The sequence below is a fragment of the Artemia sp. Qi Xiang Cuo genome, chromosome 10, assembly GCF_049724085.1.
Source record: "Artemia sp. Qi Xiang Cuo chromosome 10, ASM4972408v1, whole genome shotgun sequence".
NCBI classification, from domain to species: domain Eukaryota; kingdom Metazoa; phylum Arthropoda; class Branchiopoda; order Anostraca; family Artemiidae; genus Artemia; species Artemia sp. Qi Xiang Cuo.
Window position 1 is genome coordinate 18,009,330 of NC_142803.1, and position 22,300 is coordinate 18,031,629.

The 22,300-nt window shown below is 36.7% G+C and overlaps 1 protein-coding gene across 1 annotated transcript in view; it reads right to left on the reverse strand.

Moving 5' to 3' along the window:
* Positions 1 to 9,458: 9,458 nt before the first annotated feature.
* Dis3l2 (Dis3 like 3'-5' exoribonuclease 2) overlaps positions 9,459 to 22,300 on the reverse strand; it is a 72,545-nt gene continuing 59,703 nt past the window's right edge. The window contains exons 11-13 of the mRNA XM_089096137.1: positions 14,451 to 14,764; positions 12,229 to 12,421; positions 9,459 to 10,069 (exon numbers count right to left, since the gene is read on the reverse strand). Of these exons, the coding sequence (XP_088952263.1) occupies positions 9,872 to 10,069; positions 12,229 to 12,421; positions 14,451 to 14,764 (705 nt within the window). The 3' untranslated portion in view covers positions 9,459 to 9,871. The remainder of the gene's footprint in view (positions 10,070 to 12,228; positions 12,422 to 14,450; positions 14,765 to 22,300) is intronic.

The window sequence follows — 22,300 nt, forward strand, 5'->3', positions numbered from 1 at the left end:
GCAATCCCGAAGCGGCGGTGCCCCTTCCTACCCCCCCCCCCCCCCGTTAAATGGCTCTACTTGAAATCTACCGTCATATCCAATTATAAGTTAGAAATTGCAGGAAAATATGTTCTATATACATTTTAGATAAAATAAACAAGTTTTTTCAACTGAAAGTAAGGAGGAACATTAAAACTTAAAATGAAGAAAAATTATTCCGGGGCGCTGTCCCATCCTCATTGGTCGCTCTTTATTCTGAAGTCTTAAAGTTCTTTAAAAATATTTCTCATTCAAATTCAACAATCCCTGTATTTGACCAGTCTTTCTTAAAGAATTGTGACAAAAAGTCAAAATTTAGCACAAAGAGCGAGGGTTGAGGAACTGACAGCCATGTCTGATAAGGACAGTTCGTTTTAAGTTTTAATGTTGCTCCTTACTTTCAGTCGAAAAAAGTTTTTTTATATTTAATTTCTGACCATTTTCAAATCATACCAGAAGATCCTCCCACCCCTTGTAAAAATTCCTCCAGGAATCTTTATTCCAAACAGAAAATCCACCCATCACAACAATTTCCGTATATTTCTCAATAAAAAATCCTATATGTAAATAGTGGGCAAATTTCACATTGGACCTTTCTACTATGCTGAATCAAACGGATATATCAAATTTTGATCGGAAGTATTTGGGGAAAAGGGGCGTAGGAGGGGGATAGTTGCCCTCCAGTGTTTTTGGCCGCTTAAAAAGGATGCTAGAATTCTTGATTTCCTTTCGAATGAACCGTCTCCTGATCTTCTAAAACCTTTTTTACGTTTTATAATTGGTTCTATATGTTCACCCCTGAAAAATAAACAACAAACAAATAAACACAAATCCGTAATCTTCCTTCTGGCGAAATTACAAAATTCCACATTGTTTTGTTTGTTTATTTTCTTATTATATTATCGCATTCAATTTTTTATTACAATAGCACATTTTGTATAATTATATTGGCTTTTTCCTCTTCGGTTTCTGTTTGTTTGGTATTTGACAGTTTATGTATTTGGTTTATCTCCCCGCGGTTTTTCTTTCTAGTGTTTGTTTTTCTGGTTATATTGTTTTTTTTGTCTGTTTTTGTTTTTTTATTATATCGATATATTTAGCTGTTTGTTGTTTTACTACCATATTGTTATATTATTAATTAACCTCTTTCTCCTCAGCTTTTCTTTTTGGTTCTTTGTTTCTCCACTTTTTGTGTTTTGCTTCTCTCTATTTTTTAAAATATTCTTCATACACTCAAAAGAACTAAGCGGAAGGCCCAGTTGAAATATCTGTACCTTTCCTTCATTAGCTGGACCAAAGAGTATGGGTAACCTAGAGGAGCGGGAACTGGCTCTAGTGTTGACAAAAAAAATTCAACACAGTGTAGTGCTTGCCAACGCTTCATATTTTTTCAATGATATAATGAGAATAAATAATTATATTTGTAGGGTTGGTGGAAAAAAACTAGTGTAGTAATAAGTGTCTGTTCTCAGTTCCTAACAGAAAAATGATTTCAAAGTTTGGAAAAACGTCAAGTGTCGCCAAACGCTAGATGGCGTTAATAGTTTTTTTTACCGGTCCTAGCTCCAGCTTCCTCTCCTCTAAGTTACCCATACTGTTTGGGCTGGACATTTGAACGATGATATTAACTCTCATGTAGGACATTTTCACATAGAAATTTATCGATTTAAATCAAACAGTTCGTGGTAACGAAATGTAAGTAAGGAGCGACCCGGTTCAGTAGTAACCGAAACTATGGAAAAAAAGGAAATATGATACCAGTAGATGCATCAAAAGAATCAGATATTTATGCTGATTTCAAATATGTAAGTTTGTTCAAGTATAGGTTTACCCATCAAAAGCGAATACCCTGCAAGAATTTACCTTATTAGTTAAAAAAGGGGGGAAACACCCCCTATGAAATGCATTGAATCATAATGAAAATCAAACCATCAGATTCAGCGTGACAAAAAAACCCTATTGTAGATGTTTCAAGCCCCTATCTGCAGAAATGTGGAATTTAGTATTTTTTGCCAGAAGAAAGATCACGCATGCGTGTTTTTTTGTTTTGTTTTTTCCAGGGGGTGATCGTATCGATCCTTTAGTCCTAGAATACCTTGAGAGGGCTCATCCGAACGGAAATTGAAAGTTCTAGTGCCCTTTTTAAGCGACCAACAAAAATTGGAGGGCAACTTGCCCCCTCCCACACTCATTTTTTCCCAAAGTCAACCAATAAAAAATTTGAGATAGCCATTTTGTTCAGCATAGTTGAAAATCTAATACGTCTTTGAGGATGACTTAGTCCCCCACAGTTCCCAGGGGAAGGGCTGCGAGTTATGAACTTTGCCCATTGTTTACATATAGAACAGAATTTATTGACACAAAAGCCCAAAGGGCCGTAGTCACAAAAACAAAGACACTTTCATACAAACTTAAATTGGCACAAAAGTATAATCTACGCTAGTGAACTATCACCCTCATCCCTAAACTTCAAAAAAACTTTCTCTGTGTTCTATATCCACCATCAGGAACCTTCCGAGTCTCTTTATACCTCCCATATCTTTCGTTGCTAATAAATTTATTATTCATCTCTCTCCCAAACCTCAACCCCAAACAAATCTTTCTTAAATCTATTAATTCACTACACTTCCCCTCAAAATGAACCAAATCTTCCTCTTAAATTCATCAAAAAAGTTTTTTTTTACTCACAATTCATCAAAAAAGTTTCTCTATGTGCCATACCCACTCTTACAAATTTACCCAACCTTCTAAAATCATCAAAATTTCTACTTTTTAAAATTTTTTCAAGCCAATCCACCCCTCCAAAATCTGTTGAAAACACTTCCATCCTCAAATTTCTTAACTCCTGGCATGTACCCATAAAATGGATAAGATCTTCCTCCTCTCCACACATAGGACACTGGTAAGGACCATTTTTAATCCTATAATTCCCAATATAACTCCAGTGATCGGGTCTCATTCACTCGCGCATGCCACACCTGGATCTTATGGTCCTTTAACCTCTCCCTGACCCTACTTGCAACTTCTCCTCCCTTTAATCCAATCCCTAGCCCACCATTCCATAGCTCTGAGAATCCACAACCATCCAATATCTTCTTTATTTGAGATGGCCAAGTATCACTCTTTGGGATCCTCAGAGCTTCTAAATATGCTGCTTTTGTTATCCTAACTCTATGCATACTCAGTATTTTCTCCCACAGTCTTATCATCCCTACTAGTCTAGCACTTCATAAAGGAAATAAACCTAGATCTCCTTTCAATTCTAAACTACTCGTTGAAGAATGTAGACCTAAAAGTCTCTTAAAATACTGAAGCTGAATCTCCTCCATCCTCTCACCAGCTATGTATCCCCAAACTTCAGATCCATAATGCATAGCCCATACATTCTTTACCTGAAATATCTGCTTATTCATCTTCAGGTTCTGTATGTTTGCCAGTTGGCTAGCAGTCACAGCATAAGTGCAGGTTTTTCCTTTAGAAAAACTTACCTTCAGTTGCTTTCCAAACTTACCACTTGAGGAATACTTACATCCTAAATACGTAAACTCACCTCTACTTTCTAAATCTATTATAGTATTGTTAATTGGGAAGTATACAGACGTTTTCAGGAGGGATTTTTTCTGGTGGGGGGGGAGTCCGAGGAGAGGGTTACATGGGAGGATCTTTCCATGGAGGATGTTTCCTTGGGGGAAGGGACGTTTCTATGAAGGGGGGGCCAGATTCCCCACCATTATTTAAAAAAGGATCAGAAATTAAATACAAAAAAACAAGTTTTTCCAACTGAAAGCAAGGAGCAAAATTAAAACGAACAGAAATTATTACGTATATAAGGGGGTTCACCCCATAGTCGATTCCTCGCTCTGTACGATGAAGTTCTTTTTTTAAAACTTTCAAAAACGCTATTTAGTACTATTCTAATTAACCGGCTTTTGTGATTCAGGGATTTGTGATTCGAACAAAATTTAAACTTTAGCGTAAAGAGCGCGGTATTGAATAGGGGGCAAGCTTCCTCATATACGTAATAATTTCTGTTCTTTTTAATGTTGCTCCTTACTTTCAGTTAAAAAAAACTTGTTTTTTTTATTTAATATCTAAAAAGTAACATTTAAATATCTAAAGTTACAGGCGCCTGCCTTCTTGTACAGAGCAAGGGTGTCAAAACACCCCGACTTCAAAAACTCCATGTCTTAAATACACTTCTTTGACGTTGATAGCAAATAAGTATAATCGATGTGAAAATTCTTTATTATCAAGAAAATCAATCACAATAGTAAATAGCAAAAGGGTTAAAACAGTAGAATCAAAGAGAAAACAGAACAAAAAGATAGCAAGGATAGTAAATAAAGGACAGTAAACTGATTCGAGATCGGGGAGTGAATTGTCTCTGTCTTATCCGTTTCATTTTTTGATATATATACTGTTTTATATATCCACCCTCCGATTCGAGATCTAAGGACAGATTGTTCTATTTTGTCCTGAGACTATTTTTTCCTTTGATTCGAAATCGGAGGGTGGATTGTCTCGATCGTACCCCTATTTCATTTTCGATATATGTCCTGTTTTATATATCCACCCTCCGATTCGAGATCGAAGGATAGATTGTTCTATTTTGAACTGTGACTATTTTTTTTTTGATTCGAGACCGGGGAATGAATTGTCTCGATCGTACCCCTATATCATTTTTCGATATATATCCTGTTTTATATATCCACTCTCCGATTCGAGATCGAAGGATAGATTGTTCTATTTTGAACAGTGACTATTTTTTCCTTTGATTCGAGACCGGGGAGTGGATTGTCTCGATCGTACCCGTATTCATTTTTCGATATATATCTTATTCTATACATCCACCCTCCGATTCGAGATCGAAGGATAGATTGTTCTATGATTATTTTGTCCTTTGATTCGAGATCGGGGAGTGGATCGTCTCGATCGTACCCCTGTTTCATTTTTCGATATACATCCTGTTTTATATATCCACCCTCCGATTTAAAATCGAAGGATAGATTGTATCCCTGCTGTATTTTTATTTACCGCCATCAGAAAAATAACAAGAAGGGAAAAATAAACAATAGTCTAAACAAACATACTACTTCATCAATATATCCACAATCTATGCGATAAGGGAAGGGATAGGATGAAGCTAGGATCTTACAGAAGCCACCGAATTTCGTCAACCGAAAAAAAACAAGCGACGTCGTTATCAGAATTTTGGCTGGCGTATCTGATTGAAAGCGAAATTATCTAAGCCTTTCAAGAAAGTCCCTTTGAAAAAAGTTTCTTTTGAATATACATGCAAAAATAACAACAAGAAACTATAGGTATTGTACATTGAAATACATCTTTTGAGGGGGAAGCTTTTCTTCAATTTGCACAAAAATCTTTCGGTTGGCGTAAACTTTTCAACCTGATCCGAAACAGAAACAAATCAAATATCCATCCACATGAACACTTTTTGGAATCCGGCTGCAAAACCAAAATTTGGTTCCAGTCAGAAACTAGATTACCTCAAATTTTATTAAAGAGCGAAAAACTGTCTTGGCTTTAATTCTCCTCCCGAGATCACAACAGTACAGGTCATACATACTAAAAAAAAAGTACTGCAAAAGCAGGAAGCTGTTAAAGCAACGCCTAAGAAAGGTCGAATCCTTTGCCTTTAAAGCTTTCTTTTGTAGTATATCTTTTGAGTTGGACGCTTTTCTTCATTTTACACAATTTTTTTCGGCCGGTAAAATAATTTTTCAACTCTGATCCGAAATAAAAAATGAACTGAACGTTCGCCAAAATCAAGTAACTTTTCGACGTAAAATCCAGCTGTCGAAGCGAAATTTGCCTGTTGTCGAAACTAGATTTGACCAAATTTGACAAAAGAACGAAAAAACAGGGTTTTTGCATTTCCCCTATGAGATCACAATAATATAGGGTATACAGACTTAAAGCAAAAGGAAAATGGAGGAAACTGTACAAAATAACACAAGAAAGGTAGAATACTTCGACTTTTAAAGTTAGTTTAGTGAATGTTAACAAAATAACATTACCAACCGGTTTAGCATAAAAATATCAAACCAAAAAGTGTTTACAGCTCAACTTCAATTCTTTATGTCCCCTTATTGCTATGACGGAACGTCAGTTAGTTAAAAACATTAAAATACACAAAAAAGACAAAGGGATAGACTACTGTTAATCAAGGGACATCAGAATCTCAGGGGAGGGGGACCATTTTTTTGGTGATAACAGAAGGATGTCAATAGGGGTAATTAAGAGACAAAAAAAAACTCCATTTCTTAGTTTTCAGTTCAGGAGGGGGAGGGGAATTTCCAAAGTATCAGATCAGTTTGAAGGAAGTCGGACAATCTAGAATTATTAGTTATATTTTTTTTTTCTTCAAACGATGCATAAGCTAACACTTTATTGGAGGGCGGGAAGGGCTGGAGGCACCAGTATCTTTTGCTTATATGTTTTTTCCCTCCAAATACATTCCAAATAATGGGAGTTGCGGATAATTCTATCTCCAACTCTACATTCATCATAAGCCAGATATATCTACAAATGAATAATCTTTATTTTTGGTAAAAAAAAAACAGAAAATGTAATTAAATCAAATATATTCTTAAGTTGCAAATGATCAAAACAAACAGAAAAAGGGTAAAAAAAACTCACAAAAACAGAATCAGAAATTGAAACAAAGTTTACGTCACAAATTAAAGATAATTTGATAGATAAAATCTCCCCATAACATATTTCATGATAATAAACTTAACCATAAAATTAAGCCTCGTTCAGCCTTCTGAAATATTTTTATAAATTTACTAGTTTAGTTTTATTTTATTTTAGAGAATTAGTAGCCTCCATAAATCAATATGTGCTCACACAGGAGCAACCTTTTGGACCATGGATTTGTTTCCAACACCCCAACTGTTACTAAGACATTTCTCTTAGTACGCGGAAACTGAACAGTTAGCTAACATAATATACTATTAACACATTGAAGAAACGTGTTGGTATGGAGGGACAATTAAATATAGAACCTTCAAATGTAAACAAAGACATATAATAGAATGACAGAATTTTTTATTTTTTTTGATGACGTAATTAGATGAAGTCAAACTTTCATAAGTTTTTTTTAATTTCAAATAAAAGTAATCTCTTATGAAGGGTTGTTTTTTTTATTATAAAACTAAAAACGAGGCATATATTAAAAGATACACTTATGATATGCTTGTACAAAGTAGCCATTTTTGAGGCTACATTCAAAGATACATATAGTCTCTCAAGTCCTAACCAGAGACAATTAGAAATTTATAAGATTTAGAGGTTGAAACTATGTTTTAGGATAAAATTGCCAATACAATTTAGTGGCTCTCTACTTTGTTATAATATAAAAATTAAAAATGCGCTGTAAAAAACTTATCAGGGGTCAGATTTGAACCGAACTCCACCCACAGAAGAAGCAGGCAATTCACCACTCAGGTAAAATTGCCCACGAAAAAAGCACATTTGACATAGCAATAGAACCTTTTATGTAATTTCTGTTGTTGATAATAATAACAATATACTGTAGCAAATTAGAAATGCAATATATGCTATAAAAAATACGTGAGAGATGAGAATTGAACCGACGTCTTCCCACTGACAAGGCAGGCAATTCACCACCCAGGTACGATAGCCCGCGAGCTAAACACATTTGACATAGTAATAGAACCTTTTATGTAATTTTTGCTATTGATAATAGTAATTATATACTGTAGCAAATTAGAAATACAATGTGCTCTAAAAAATACTTCAGAAGTGAGAGTTGATTTGACGTCTTCCCACTGATAAGGTAGGGAATTCACCACTCAGGTACTATAGCCCGCGAACTAAACACATTGGGCATAGCAATAGAACCTTTTATGTAGCTTTTGGTGCTGATAATAATAAAACACTGTAGCAAATTAGAATTGTAATATGTTTTAGAATTATGTTATATGTTTTTGTAATATGTTTAGAATATGTACTTAGAATTAGAATTGTAAAGACAGGCAATTCACCACTCAGGTACGAAAGCCCGCGAACAAAACACATTTGACATAGAAATAGAACCTCTATGCAGCTTCTGTTTCTGAAAATAATAACATTATGTAATAAATTAGAAATGTTTAGATTAGAATAATCTAAACCACAAATATACTACAAAAAACTTGTCAGAGACAAGATTTGAACCAACGTTCTCGTCCTCCCACTGACGTGGTGGACAATTCCACCACCATAGTACGACAGCCTACAAACTAAACATATTTAACATCAAAATAAAAACTGATAGCATGAAATTTTGTTCATCAAAACCTTTTTCGTTAAATTGGTAGAAGAATTATTTTTCGTCTTTTCACCCCCATTCCCCAAAAAACATTACCCTCTCCTAAGCATCGGGCCCATTTGAGACAGTACGTATCAGTCGTATTCCACTGATGTTGGTAACCATAAAAACTTAAACAAGATGCAAGATAAATTGGAAATAGGATTCAAGGGAAAGAAGTGATTAATTGGAAAAGTGGAAATGATAAATAGAAAAGTAGAAACAAGGGAAAAACAAAACAGCAAAATTGAGCAGCCCCGAGGCTAAATTCGTTATGAACGTAAAACCTTCAATGGAGACAGTTTAAAACGAAGATGGGTTTTGTTTTAACGTTCAAATCATACTTCCAAAAAAATTGTTTTGGAGTTTGCTTATGCGTTACTAAGTGCTAAGAATATAATTAACTTATTAACGGTAAAAAAGTTAAAGTTAACGGTAGTATGGATTTAGTCAAATAGTTCGTACAAAGCCATTCACGCATCTGCCATTTTTTCATGACGTCAGATTTTTCATGACATCAGATTTTTTTGGATCTTTTACACCCTAAATTCCATTCAATTGGTTTATCACGCAAAAACAGACTAAGCAGAGTTGCTGCCCGAATTCTGGTTCTTATGTCCGATTGGAAGCAAAATTTTTGAATTTCTTTCTTTTATCAGGTGACGTATAATTTATGACATTCTTGAAATAAAATTCATAACATTCTTGACATTTCTTCATATCACACGACATAAAATAAAAGTGATATTCAACTCCTTTCAGAATCTGGCCTAAGTGACTAAATAAATTCGTTGGATCGGTGCTTTTTCAAGGTATAACCAAGAACATATACTGTGAACTGTTCAAAACATTAAGAAGGGCGTAGGAAACAAACATTCTCAAAAATATTTTTGGACATCATGCTTTCGATCGAAATCAATTCGATCTAACGGTACACAGTTAGCTAGGAACTTCCTAAAACAATGGACATGGGAAACTATCAGACATCCATGGCCATCGTTGGAGAACAGCCTTGGCCACCCCATTAATTAATGCTAAAAAAAAAAAAAAAAAAAAAAAAAAAAAAAAAAAAAAAAAAAAAGGGCTTGGCCACCGCATTAATTAGTCCTAAAAAAAAAAAAAAACTGAAAACCGGCCTTGGCCACCGCATTAATTAGTCATAAAAAAAATCCAAAAACCGGCCTTGGCCAACGCATTAATTAATCCTAAAAAAGGGTAGAAATTGGACTCTTCAGTTCCACATTCAATAAAAAAGAATTTTTAATCTAACAGACAACCTCAATAATACTTGAACAGCTAGTATTTCAGTCAAATCAAAGTTAAGTTAAATAACTAACGTCCAGGTTTTACGGCCAAGACCACTATTTCACAACTGTAAAAAATGCTTTTCAAAACTATTTACAGTTCACTCAGCTGTTTTAGAATTATTTACCGTTACTTTATCATTTTATTATTTTTCGCCATTTTACCATTAGTGCACAACTACAGGAAGCCCATTTGAAAACTGTTTACATATCACTCCACTGTTTCTGGTTTTACCAAAATCGCACTAAACTTCAAGGCACTCTCCCCTTCCTCAAGCCGGACTTCAACCATTGAAAATATCGTTAATACTTGAGTTGAATCTGTCGAATTGGGTCCATTGTCCCAAACTAGTGTTAGTGTTCCAATACCGCACTGTGATTGGTGAGTTAGCTTCTTCAATGATAATTTCTGAAAAATAAAACCACAAAGTTATATATAGATTATATTGTGATTGTGTTATGTGTACAAACAACAAAGTTGTATGTACATATATAGATTATATATATATATATATATATATATATATATATATATATATATATATATATATATATATATATATAGTCCTGTCATAAATATTGATTCAAGATATTTAGCTAAAAAAAAAAAAAAAAAAAAAAAAAAAAAAAAAAAAAAAAAATTAAACTACTAGTTTGATTTAAATTTTTTTTGCATATTTTATTACTGATATAATGAACTACAAACTACAAAAAAATTATTCAAAATGGCCGCCATTGCCTGAATACACCGACAAAGTCTGTAAGGCCATTTATTGATCACTGTACGGACGACATCTTGAGAAAAATTGTCAACAACTTCTGCAATTGCTACTTCAATGAATCCAGATTATAGTGACGTCTTGTGAAAACCATTCCCTCTAAAACTGACCACAATTTGTAGTCAAGTGGATTAAGGTCTGAACTAGTTGAAGGCCAATGATCACTACTAATAAATGATCGTCTCTTACTAGGTTGCTAGCTACCGCTGCAACCCGGATGGGAAATGTCCTATGACGGCGTCACTTCTTTACATTTTCTGAAAAGGGCGTCAAAACGGCGGCGAAAAATTATCAGCAGGGCATTATAACATATGTAGTGGAGCCCCTAAACCAAATCATGTTTCAGAATAGACGATGGATATTCCAACGGGACTCTGAACCTACACATAAGGCGAAACAGTGGCTTAAAAATCATGTGGCAACCCAGCAAAGTTTAAAGCGTTTTCATCTTACGAGTTCCAAGCGTGTTGGACAGTGTTGGTATTGAATAGTAGTGCCTGAAATATCAACACATAATAAGTCAAGTACCGACCACTTGCATGTTTAGTTAGATGTATATGTCTTGAGATCGTCAGCGTAGATATGACGATGTAGATGATGACGACGTCAGCGTAAGGATATGATATAATGCTAGCTGCTGATTATACGACTAAAAAGTGAAGGGTATCAGTCGTAGTAACATGTGCCCCTGTAAAACCAACTAATGGAGATATTAGTGACTCAGATGAATTTTACTTACAGCTAAAGGAACAAACAGAGAGGATCCCAAGTTGAAATATGGCACTTTTCAGAAATATGGTATTTCTTTTTAAAATAGAGACTAAAAAAACAATCCGTCGGCTAAAATCAAAACACCGTATCTGCAAAAGCAGGATCGAGTAATTTCAGTTTAAAGTTACATTGTTGTTCATACAATACTGGCAAAATCATTCATTTCAAGCACGGGTAAATAAAAATGGGGACATTTATTTATTACACAGACGCCATCAATCGATAGAGCCACATTGATGGCTATAAATGACGAAAGTTTACTTTGGCTATGGCTTAACCTATGTTTCTAAATTATATTGATATTAGCTTGATCCACTTATTCTTTTTCAAAACAATAAATTCTACTCTTGAGTAAGTTAAGGCCATTTTGCCATTCTAGGACACAAAGTCTGACAAAAGAAAAAATATAGAAATTTGAAGAATGAGGAAATAAAATAGGACTACAAGAAATTCGCCTACCAAACCGATTATCAGTGCCTATAATTCCTGCTTTTTGTTTATTCAACTGATTTTGATACCTTTTCTTCTAGGAAAATAAAAGAATTTGATTTCTATAAAAGCTGGTATACCTGGATGTCAAATAAGTTTAACATGTTGGCCTAATGATAACGTTCCCTAGTCCGACAGTGTGAAACTTAGAAGCCTTAATCTACCTCGCAATAAAACACTGTACATATTTCGCCAATGGAACCTGTTTTGCCAAATACCGATGAGTAAGTCTATAGGTTTTTTGGGCCGTCTATTTGTTAACTAACGTTAGTTGACAAATATTAATATTTGTTAATTAATAGATAGTTTAAATATTCTATTTAATTTTCTAATTCGCTAGATAATAATATTATCCATTCTATCTCAGTGGCTGGCGCGCTAGAAATGCAATCCCATGTCTTCCAGAGCGGGGGTTCAAGTTCTGATGCGCTCCTTATTTGTTTTTTGCCGTTCTAGGACACACAGTCTGACAAAAGAACGAATATAGAAATCAAATAAATAATAAGAAGAATGAGGAAATAAAACTTACATCCATGTATACTCGTTTAATAAGACCCGAGTTCAATAAAACGACGTCCACTGATCGATCTAGAACTTGTAAGACAACTCCTCGAGTTGCAATCGATCCGACTGTTTTGATAAACAGCCCAAGGAACATTTCACTGCTAAGGTCACCAACCATTTTTGCAGTTGCCTTTCTATCGTTGCACCTCTCAGCAACTCTAAAGAAATAAAAGAAGATATTAGAAAGCGATGGTATGGACCCGGCTACCAACACGGAGGGGTTGAAAGACAAAAACCTGAAGCCTGTGTCTAAAAGGGCTTTAGAATAGAAAAAGTACAAAGAGTCATATACAACTACAAGATATGAGGCATCAAATGAGAAACATACAAACATGAAAAATAAAAAGCCAAAATGACTATACTCGAAGAAGGAGCTTGTCCACTAACGGGCAAACAAAAAACTGAGAAAAAAACCTCTGCAAAGTTATATAATTGATACATAAGCGGCAATTTAACCTTAGTAGGACGAATCCCAAAATTCAGGCGATCCCGACATTTGGATTCCCAACCAAAATTTGCAAGAGCAAGTGTCCTAGCTGTTTCAAGGCTCCAAACCCGATTTTACCTCTCCAAAAGTAAGGTCGGACATTGAATTTTTTTTCAAAACGATATTTTGCAGAGGTATTGTTGACCCGAGGCTAAAATTAGTGAGAAGCAATGGTTAGAATCCTAAATATGCCTCTAGGAATTTTGCGCGTGATCAATTCTTTGTGGAGGGAAGACAAAGGAGGTCCCTGAATTGGACCGCTTATCATATTGGCTTCTCTGTAAAAACGAGAACAGAAAATAACAGTTCCTTTTGTTGGTTTAGAGCCAGTCTGGCCCAGTGACTAAAATGAAAAATATTCATATTAGTGACGTCATTTTTGTATGTATCAATATTGCAATGCCGTCATGTGCAAATAATTTTGAATTGAACTTAAAAGTATGTTAAATTTTTGTTTTTAAATGAAGGTTATTTTATCTTTGTTCTCGTTTACATTCTTAGCATTTGCATTCATTACAGTAGTTTATTGGATTTTAATTGAGATTTGGTAGGATTAGGAGCTAGAACTTTAAGTTTACTTTTAGAGGAGGCGGGCGCGGGAGGGGGATTGAATCAGATTCTATTGCTCAAAAAGTATTCGATACTGAAAGCAAGTGCAATATGAGTAATAGTGTAATTACGTCAATTTTTGGTTCAGGTGCGTCTTCACGATTCGTAAACCAACTGTTTTGCAGATAGTCCAATAACCTGTCCACTAGATTGGCAGTCCAATACATTGTCAATGTCTATTGTCAATGTCAATGTCCACTAAAATGTCAAAGCAGTCAATTGTTTGTCCAAAACTGAAACTTTGTGGATAAATGACTAAAGTCTCTGGTAAATTGATGGTCGAGTAAATTGTCAATGTATCTATAAACTGTGAATTTTCAATGTCACCGTCCAGTGAAATGTTGTGGATAAGAAACTCATAAAAACCAGTATTCAGTACATTCATTTTAGCATTGCTTCTTGTATGTCGAACAGACTTCTGGAGTTACATAATTCCACGAGAAACCAGACACAGTCTTCTCCAAGTATGCCTTCAGTCGCTGCAATACCTCATAGGGCCTTAGTCCTAAAGGACTGAGGACTAAAGGACTAAAGTCCTAAAGGACTAAATTACTATGTTTACTACATTCTGCGACTTTTTTACTTGTAACTAAGCCACCTATACAGTATAGGTGGTTTAGTTTCAAGTGCGAAAGCTTAGGATGCCTGGCCTCCAGCCCCCTATTGCCATCCCTGACTGAAGGGCCATGAATGGAGACCAACACCGCGGTTTCGACAACTGAGTATAGTAGTCGAAACTACTTTACTACCTATGTGATATAATTTTGTTTACCGAGCTGAAACCTTCTTAAAGAAAAGCTATTTTTAAATGAATGGCTAGTCCTTATGTACCTTTTTTCAATTTTTCTTTCACCACACACTCATCAATTTAGAGGCATGTTTTGAGACTTCTAGTATCCAATTGGCCATTCAAAATGGCCTAAAGACAGAGACAGTAGTCTACAAACAATCACAAATGAAGGTCCGAGTAGTTAAAAACGTTTTATAACCCAATCGTCTTTGTCAACTTTTAAATAAATTTATCAATAACCGGGAAATCCACATTGGCTCAGTTGCCAACTTATAAATTCAGAGCAGCAAAAAAAACTCACTTGTGCAAGCTTTTTGCATCCCAACGAGGTTGTTCACAATACCCCAAAGAAGAAGCCAGAAGCCTATGAACAATCAAATCAGGATACCGACGAATGGGTGACGTAAAATGGGTATAGAGGGGTACTGCCAATGCATAATGTCGAAATTCTGATGGCTCTTTTTTCACTCCAGCACTGATGTATTTGGCAACCACCATTGGCTTGGCTATGAGATTAGTCATTACAATGGCACGGCCAACAGCCGCCCAATCCTCGTCATCTGGATTCAATTTTGGCAGCTCAGATCGGACTCCGTAATAACGATGTAACGAACTCTGCAATTTAAAATCTCTCTTTAAAAACAGGTGTAACAAGAAATGACGAAGAAAAAAAGAATCATAAGCAGCACAATAGCGCTGCCTAAGTGAAGAACGATGTTGGCGCAATGTATTGTTTTTTTTTCTAGAACAGGGCAATTTGTATCGAAGGAGTTGTTGTAGAAACTTCGAAAAGGGCTCATTCGATTGGAAATTGGAATGGCTAGTGCCCTTTTTAATAGTCTAAAATGATTGGAATGCAGGTAACACCCCTTCCGTGCCCAACATTTTCCCAAACCCAACTAATCAAAATTTTTCGATAGCCATTTTGTTCAATGTAGTTGATTTGCAGATGGAAATTATGTTTTCGAGGAGGACACTCCCCCCACAGCCCTCAAGGCAAGGGTTGTAAGTTACGTCCTGGGGACATATAAGGTTTTTTTTTATAGAAAGCTTTGTCGTAGAAACTTCAAAAAGAGCTCACTCGTTGGAAATTCAAAGGACTAGTGCCCTTTTTAAAAGAAGAAAGTGATTGAAGGGCAGCAAACCCCCCTCTCATGCCGACAATTGCCCCATACATTTCCAATCAAAATTTTGAGATATCCATTTTGTTCAACGTAGTTGAAAGTTCTGAAAATTAGGTCTTTGAGGATGTTCACCCCCTCAGAGCCCTCAAGGCAAGGGTTATAAGTTATGCCCTGGGGGCGATAAGGTTTTTATTGAAAACGTTGTCTTAGAAACTTCAAAAAGGGCTCATTCGATTGGAAATTGAAAGGGCTAGTGCCCTTTTTAATAGTCAAAAGTGATTGGAGGCCAACTAACCCCCCCCCCCTCACGCCCACCATTTCCCCAAACCCATCTAATCAAAATTTTTAGATAGCCATTTTTTTCACCCCCCCCCCCACACACCCCTCAGGGCAAGCGTTGTAAGTTATTCCCTGGGGGCATATAAGGTTTTTGTGGAGAGCGTTGTCATAGAAACTTCGAAAACTTCGAAACTTCAAGGGGCTAGTGCCCTTTTTAATAGTCAAAAGTTCCGGAAATTAGGTCTTTGCCAGCGTTGTCGTAGAAACTTAAAAAAAGGACTCATTCAATTGGGAATTGAGAGAGATGGTGCCCTTATTAATAGTCAAAAGCGATCGGAGGGCGAATGCACCCCCACCCATCATTTCCCCAAACACTTCCGATCAACATTTTAATATAGTCATTTTGTTGAACGTAGTTTGAAGGGTCCAGAAATTATGTTTTTGAGTATGACAACCCCCCACAGCCCTCAGGGCTAATGTTGTAAGTCATTCCCTGAGGGCATATAATGTCTTATAGAAAGTGTTGTTGTAAAAACTTCAAAATGACTCTTTCGATTGGAATTTTAGAGGGCTATTGTCCTTTTTAATAGTTGAAAGTAATCGGAGGGAAAAACCCGCCCCTCACGCCCATCATTTCCCCAAACATTTCCGGTCAAAATTTTATATGGCCATTTTGTTCAACGTAGTTGAAAGGTCTGGAAAATTTTGTATTTGAGGATGACAACCCTCCCCCCATATCCCTCAGGACAAGGGTCACAAGTTATGCCCATCGGAAATATAAGGTTTTTATAGAAAGTTTTGTTGTAGAAGCTTCAAAAAGGGCTCATTCGATTGGAAATTGAGAGGACTAGTGCCTTTTTATTTATTGAAAGTGATCAGAGGGCAAATGCCCCCCTCCACGCCTACCATTTCCCCTAACACTTCCAATCAAAATTATGATGTAGCCATTTTGTTCAGCCTATCAGAAAGGTCTGGAAATTATGTCTTTGAGAATAATAAATCCCTCCAGACCTCAGGGGAAGGGTTGCAAGTTATGCCCTGGGGACATATAGTTATTGTAAAAAGTGTGGTCACATAAACTTCGAAGGATGCTCATTGGATTGGTAATCAGACGCTCTAGTGCTCTTTTTAGGAGTCAAAGTGATCAGAGGGCAGCTACCCCCTCCCCTCTCCCCCCCCACCCCACACACACACGTCATATTGCCCCCAAATACGTCTAATAGAAATTTTGAGATAGCCATTCTATTCAAAATAGTCTAAATATCATATAACAAGGCTTTTGGGGTTGAAACAAACCCCAGAGATTAGGGACAAGGGTTGTAAGTTACGCACAGGGGGTATATAGGGTTTTTATGAAAGGGATGGTTGTTTAACTACATAAGAGGGGTCAGTTTTTCTCCCTGAAAAATACTATGTCAATATAAAACGACTAGAAATTAAACAAAAAAACTTTTTGCACAAAATAAGTTTTTCAAAAAAAAAAAGAAGTAAAGAACTCCATTAAACCAAAAATGAACAAAAATAGAATCAAATAATCTACCAAGCACATAACTGCCACAAATGAGTATCAATAAATAAATGAAACGTAAAGCGTAAAGAATGAACGTTAAAAAGCATAAGAATGAACGTTAAAGAGTGAAACGTTAGCGTAAAGAGTGAGGTATTGACTAGGGAGCGAACCCCCTCATATACGTAATAATTTCTGTTCGTTTTAAGTTTTAATGTTGCTCCTTACTTTCAGTTGAAAAACATGTTTTTTTTATTTAATTTCTGATCGTTTTTTAAATAATGCTGGGAAATCTGGTACCCCCTTCAAAGGAATGTCCCTTCCCCCAAGGAAACATCCTCCATGGGAAGATCCTCCCACATAACCATCTCCTCCGACCCCCCTCCAATAAAATCCTTCGTGAAAACGTTTGTATACTTCCCAATAACCAATACTAAACGTAAACAATTGGCAAAGTTCATAACTTGCAGCCCTTCCCCCGGGAACTGTGGGGGACTAATTCATCCTCAAAGACATATTTATTAAATTTTTGACTATGCTGAACAAAGTGGATATCTCAAAATTGTGATTGGATGACTTTGGGAAAAAAAAACGTGGGAGGGGGCCAAGTTGCCCTCCGATTCTTGGTCACTTAAAAAGGGCACTAGAACTTTTCATTTCCGTTCGAATGAACTCTCTCATATTCTAGGACTACTGGATCGATACGATCACCCCTAGAAAAACAAAACAAAAAACAAACAAATAAACACGCATCCGTGATCTTTCTTCTGGCAAAAAAAATACAAAATTCCACATTTTTGCAGATAGGAGCTTGAAACATCTACAGTAGGGTTTTTTGTTACGCTGAATCTGATGGTTTTAATTTTCATTAAGATTCTATCATTTTTAGGGGTGTTTACCCCTTTTTCGAAAAAAAGGAAAAATTTTTCAGGCTCGTAACTTTTGACGGGTTAGACTAAATCTGATGAAACTTATATATTTGAAATCAGCATAAAAATCAAACTTTAGAGTTTTGGTTACTATTGAGCCGGGTCGCTCCTTACTTACAGTTCGTTACCACCAACTGTTTGAAAATAGGCTTGTTACACGTTGTGGGGCCAACATAGAACTTAGCGGTAAAGAGCATAGAGCTGAGGAGGAACAATCAATCCTGAACCCCTGAAAACCCTTTCTGCTGCAGCACTTGTTGCCACCAACGTTAGAACTGTTCTTGCCAAAACTGCAATCCATGACAGCTGAGTAGCTCTTTTCCAGAAGGCAATGGCTGAGACAGCTCTTTTCCAGAAGGCAATGGCTGTATTGATTGCACCAACTAGGGCAGGATCTTTTGATCTTTTGGTATGGGCTGACAGGCTTGAATATACATATACTTGACACCGAATCACATCATCATTTTCATCCTGTTCTGCATTGTCGTTCTGACACATTATTTGATCGAGCAGCCTTATTTTTTCATGTACGATCATTAAGAGATTTAGAGTTGCTGCTCTTCTGAGAAAACCCACTCAGCCATATTCAAACAACTGGTTGGAGTAGCTGATCCACTGACAGCACCAGAGATTACAGCCTCCTTTTCAGGCTTTTGAGGGCCCTCTCCTCTTCGTACACAAGAATTTCTACTGCACTAAAATGCTCACCACAAGTTGAAGTGGAGGGACCTGGAGTGTTGATTGGACAAATACGGTTCCCAGAAGATGTGATAAAGTACCCTATTTCAGCCGCCAGCACTAGAGGCTTAACCATTTTGAACAATAATTCCCTTCTTGTCAGTGAACCATTAAGAAGGTTTAGACACCCATCAATTTCATTTATTTTCAACGTTTCAAAGTCCAAAAGTGGAGCTGTCACCATGAGATGATCCCCTGGGAAGCGAAAGTCAAACTTGTTTTTCACATTTTCTTTCAGAAACAAAATACAACTACTATCATTAGGCTACTCCTCAAGGTGACCTCTTAGGAAGCCCCGCCAGAGCAGAGCAAAATTTAGGGTGGACAATAATTCTCTCTCAATAGCCTCGACTATAGTAGAAACATTTGGTAGTAGAAAGCAAAGTTCACGCATCAGTTCATATTCATCATCCTGAAGAACATGGTCCGGTTTCCCAATTTTTACACAGAACACTTGCCAGAGAGCCTTTGTACTGAATAATACTTTGCATCATACTGTATGTTGCATTCCATCTTGTTGACAAACCCCGTTCTATGGAACTTTGTTGTTCATATCTTGACAACATTGGAGGCAGATCATCAGCAACGTGCACAATGGATAACTGATTATCAGCATCAAGAATCTCATCTAAATCACAAAATATTTTAAGGATTTCATTTCTATTTCAAATTTGAATTTTTCGAGAAGGCTATTAAGAGGACAAAGAATTTTTATATAAGTTTAGTTCTTCTACTTTGTACATGCTTCCATGTATATATGTATAAAAATTTCGGTCGAGGGAGGGGGGGGGGTACTTATAAAATTTTCCACCATGCCCTCAGGCCTTTGTAGAATAGCTGCATTTTTGCATATGGTAAAACATTTATAAATGAGGTATTTGAGGAATATCTTGCCTAGTCAAAGCTCTTTTAATTAGAAAATATTACATTGTAGGAAAGAGGACAGAAACAAGTGAATGATAATCTAAAGTCCATAGTTGACGAGTAGATTCCGAAAATTTTTGAGAGGATCCAAAATTTTTGCATGCACCGTTAGATAGTAGATTTTGCATTATATTTGCCTCTCAATAATCTCAGAAAATAATTCGGTGCTTAAAGATTCCGGCGGCGCACCGCCACCCACTGTATCGGCGGCGGCGGCACTCTGAAGCCTTTTCGGCGGCGGCACGCTATAGTATTTTCGGCGGTGCACCGCCGGTTTTTGGCACGGCTTCAGGGACTACTTCAGACAATTTTACAATGCCCTTTGCTTTAACTGCTCTGGCCTAGTCTCATTTGATGATCCAGTTTGTTCATATTCACCCATTGTGAATTTACATTGTTCGGGTCGTTCTCATGGTCTTATATCATATTATTTGAAAAAAACTACGTTTTCTAAAGAGTTAAAGAGGCTGAGTCAAAAGTTCAAACCCTAAAACTTATAGGGATTAGGTGGTACAGTTGGGGAGCTGCCACCTCCCAAACAATACAATTTTGCACACTTTAAATAAAAAAAAAAGGTTTTTAAACCGAAAGTAAGGAGCGACATTAAAACTTAAAACGAACAAAAATTATTCCGTATATGAAAGGGGCTGTGCCCTCCTCAACGCCTCGCTCTTTACGCTAAAGTTTGACTTTCTCACAACTCTTTTTTTAAACAATAAAAACTTGACTTTCTCAGAACTCTTTTTTTTAACAATAAAAACTTTAGCGTAAAGAGCGAGGCGTTGAGGAGGGCACAGCCCCTTTCATATACGGATTAATTTCTGTTCGTTTTAAGTTTTAATGTCGCTCCTTACTTTCGGTTTAAAAAACTTTTTTTTTATTTAAAGGCTGCGAAAGCGGGGGGGGTTTGGGAGGTGGCAGCCCCCCAAGTGTATCTCCTAATCCCTGCACATTTTAAGGTTCAAACTTTTGACTCAGCCTCTTTAACTCTTTAAAAGATGTAGTTTTTTCAAATAATTTCTGCACATTTTTGTAAAGTTTATTACTTATTATTGCTTGACTAACTGTTAGCTGATCGCGTCAGGAGTTAAATTTCAATATAAACTCAACGCCTCACTCTTTACGCTAAAGTTTTTATTGTTTAAAAAAAAGAGTTGTGAGAAAGTCAAACTTTAGCGTAAAGAGCGAGGCGTTGAGGAGGGCACAGCCCCTTTCATATACGGAAGCGGGGGGTTGGGGGGCGGCAGCCCCCCAACTGCACCTCCTAATCCCTGTACGTTTTAAGGTTCGAACTTGTGAATCAGCCTCTTTAACAGCCCCCCAACTGTGCCTCCTAATCCCTGTACGTTTTAAGGGTCGACCTTACCTTGTAACTCAGCCTCTTTAACTCTTTAGAAAACCTAGTTTTTTTCAAATAATTTAAAAAAGAAACTGAGTTTCTTTTTTAAACTTTAAATTCAGTATATAAAAATTTTCTCTGACGGGGAATCGAACCCGGGTCTTCCGCCTGACAGTCAGGAGTATCGACCACTGTACCAAAGAGACACAATTGTACTTGTATTTTTAGTCTGTGGAATCTATTTTTGACGCAAGCAAATTCCCACAAAACTTGATATTTGGTTTTTGGAAAACAGGGAAGGAGTGATCGGCTTGAGCTGAAATTTTGAGGATAAGCTCCCAGGCCCCAGGAAAGCTTATCCTCTAGATTTCAGCCCGATCAGACAACATTAAAGGGAGGCTGTGGTGGGAAAAATTAACATGGGCTCTTATAGGAAAACGAGGTTTTTCGTAAATGTAAATTCGGGGGATAATTTTTTCGGTCTGAAAATACCAAAAGGCCCTAACAGGTCGAATTCCGCTTCGAATGAGTCCTTATTCACCCGGATCCGTTGCCAACTGTGGCCTGTAGGCGTGGCTGATAAAAAAAAAGAGAAATGAACTTTAAGTGGCTATATTTGGTTTTTAGAAAACAGGGAAGGAGTTATCGGATTGAACTGAAATTTCGAGGATAAGCTCCCGGGCCCTAGGCTTAACCTCTAAATTTCAGCCCAATCGGACAACGTTAAAGGGGGGCTGTGGTCGGAGGGTCGAAACTTCCGGCCCACTTTTACCCATGAAGATAAAGTCGGAGGGGGGTGAAATGTTGCACGTTTCTTAGTTGGAGCTTGGGCTACAAAATGCGAACACCGCTGTCTCTCTTCGACCGCTAGGACCGGAAATCGCTTAACATTGTGGTGGGTCGCCTCTTTATAGAGGCACAAGTGTGCCTCCTTGATGTGATTGTTCAGATTGTTGGACAAAAATTTCTTCTTGTTCCAACGGATCATCATTTATAACAATTGAAAATTTTTGTTTTTCTCAGACAAAGTTCGTTTTCATATGACGTCATTTATAGCTGTTGTATAAAACTTTTATATTAGCGCATGACGTCATTAGAGCGCTGACGAAAACATGTAATGTCATTTAAATGAAAACTGCGTTTCAAAATTAAGGCCTGTGTAGCTGAGATCGGGATTGTACTCTGTCATTTACCTTCAAGAAACTTCACCAAGTTGTGCCGATAAACATCTGCCCAAATGCAAGTAAACGTCACTGATGAAACCGATTGTTACCACAAAGTGCCTTGAACTCGAATCCTTTAATGCTGACG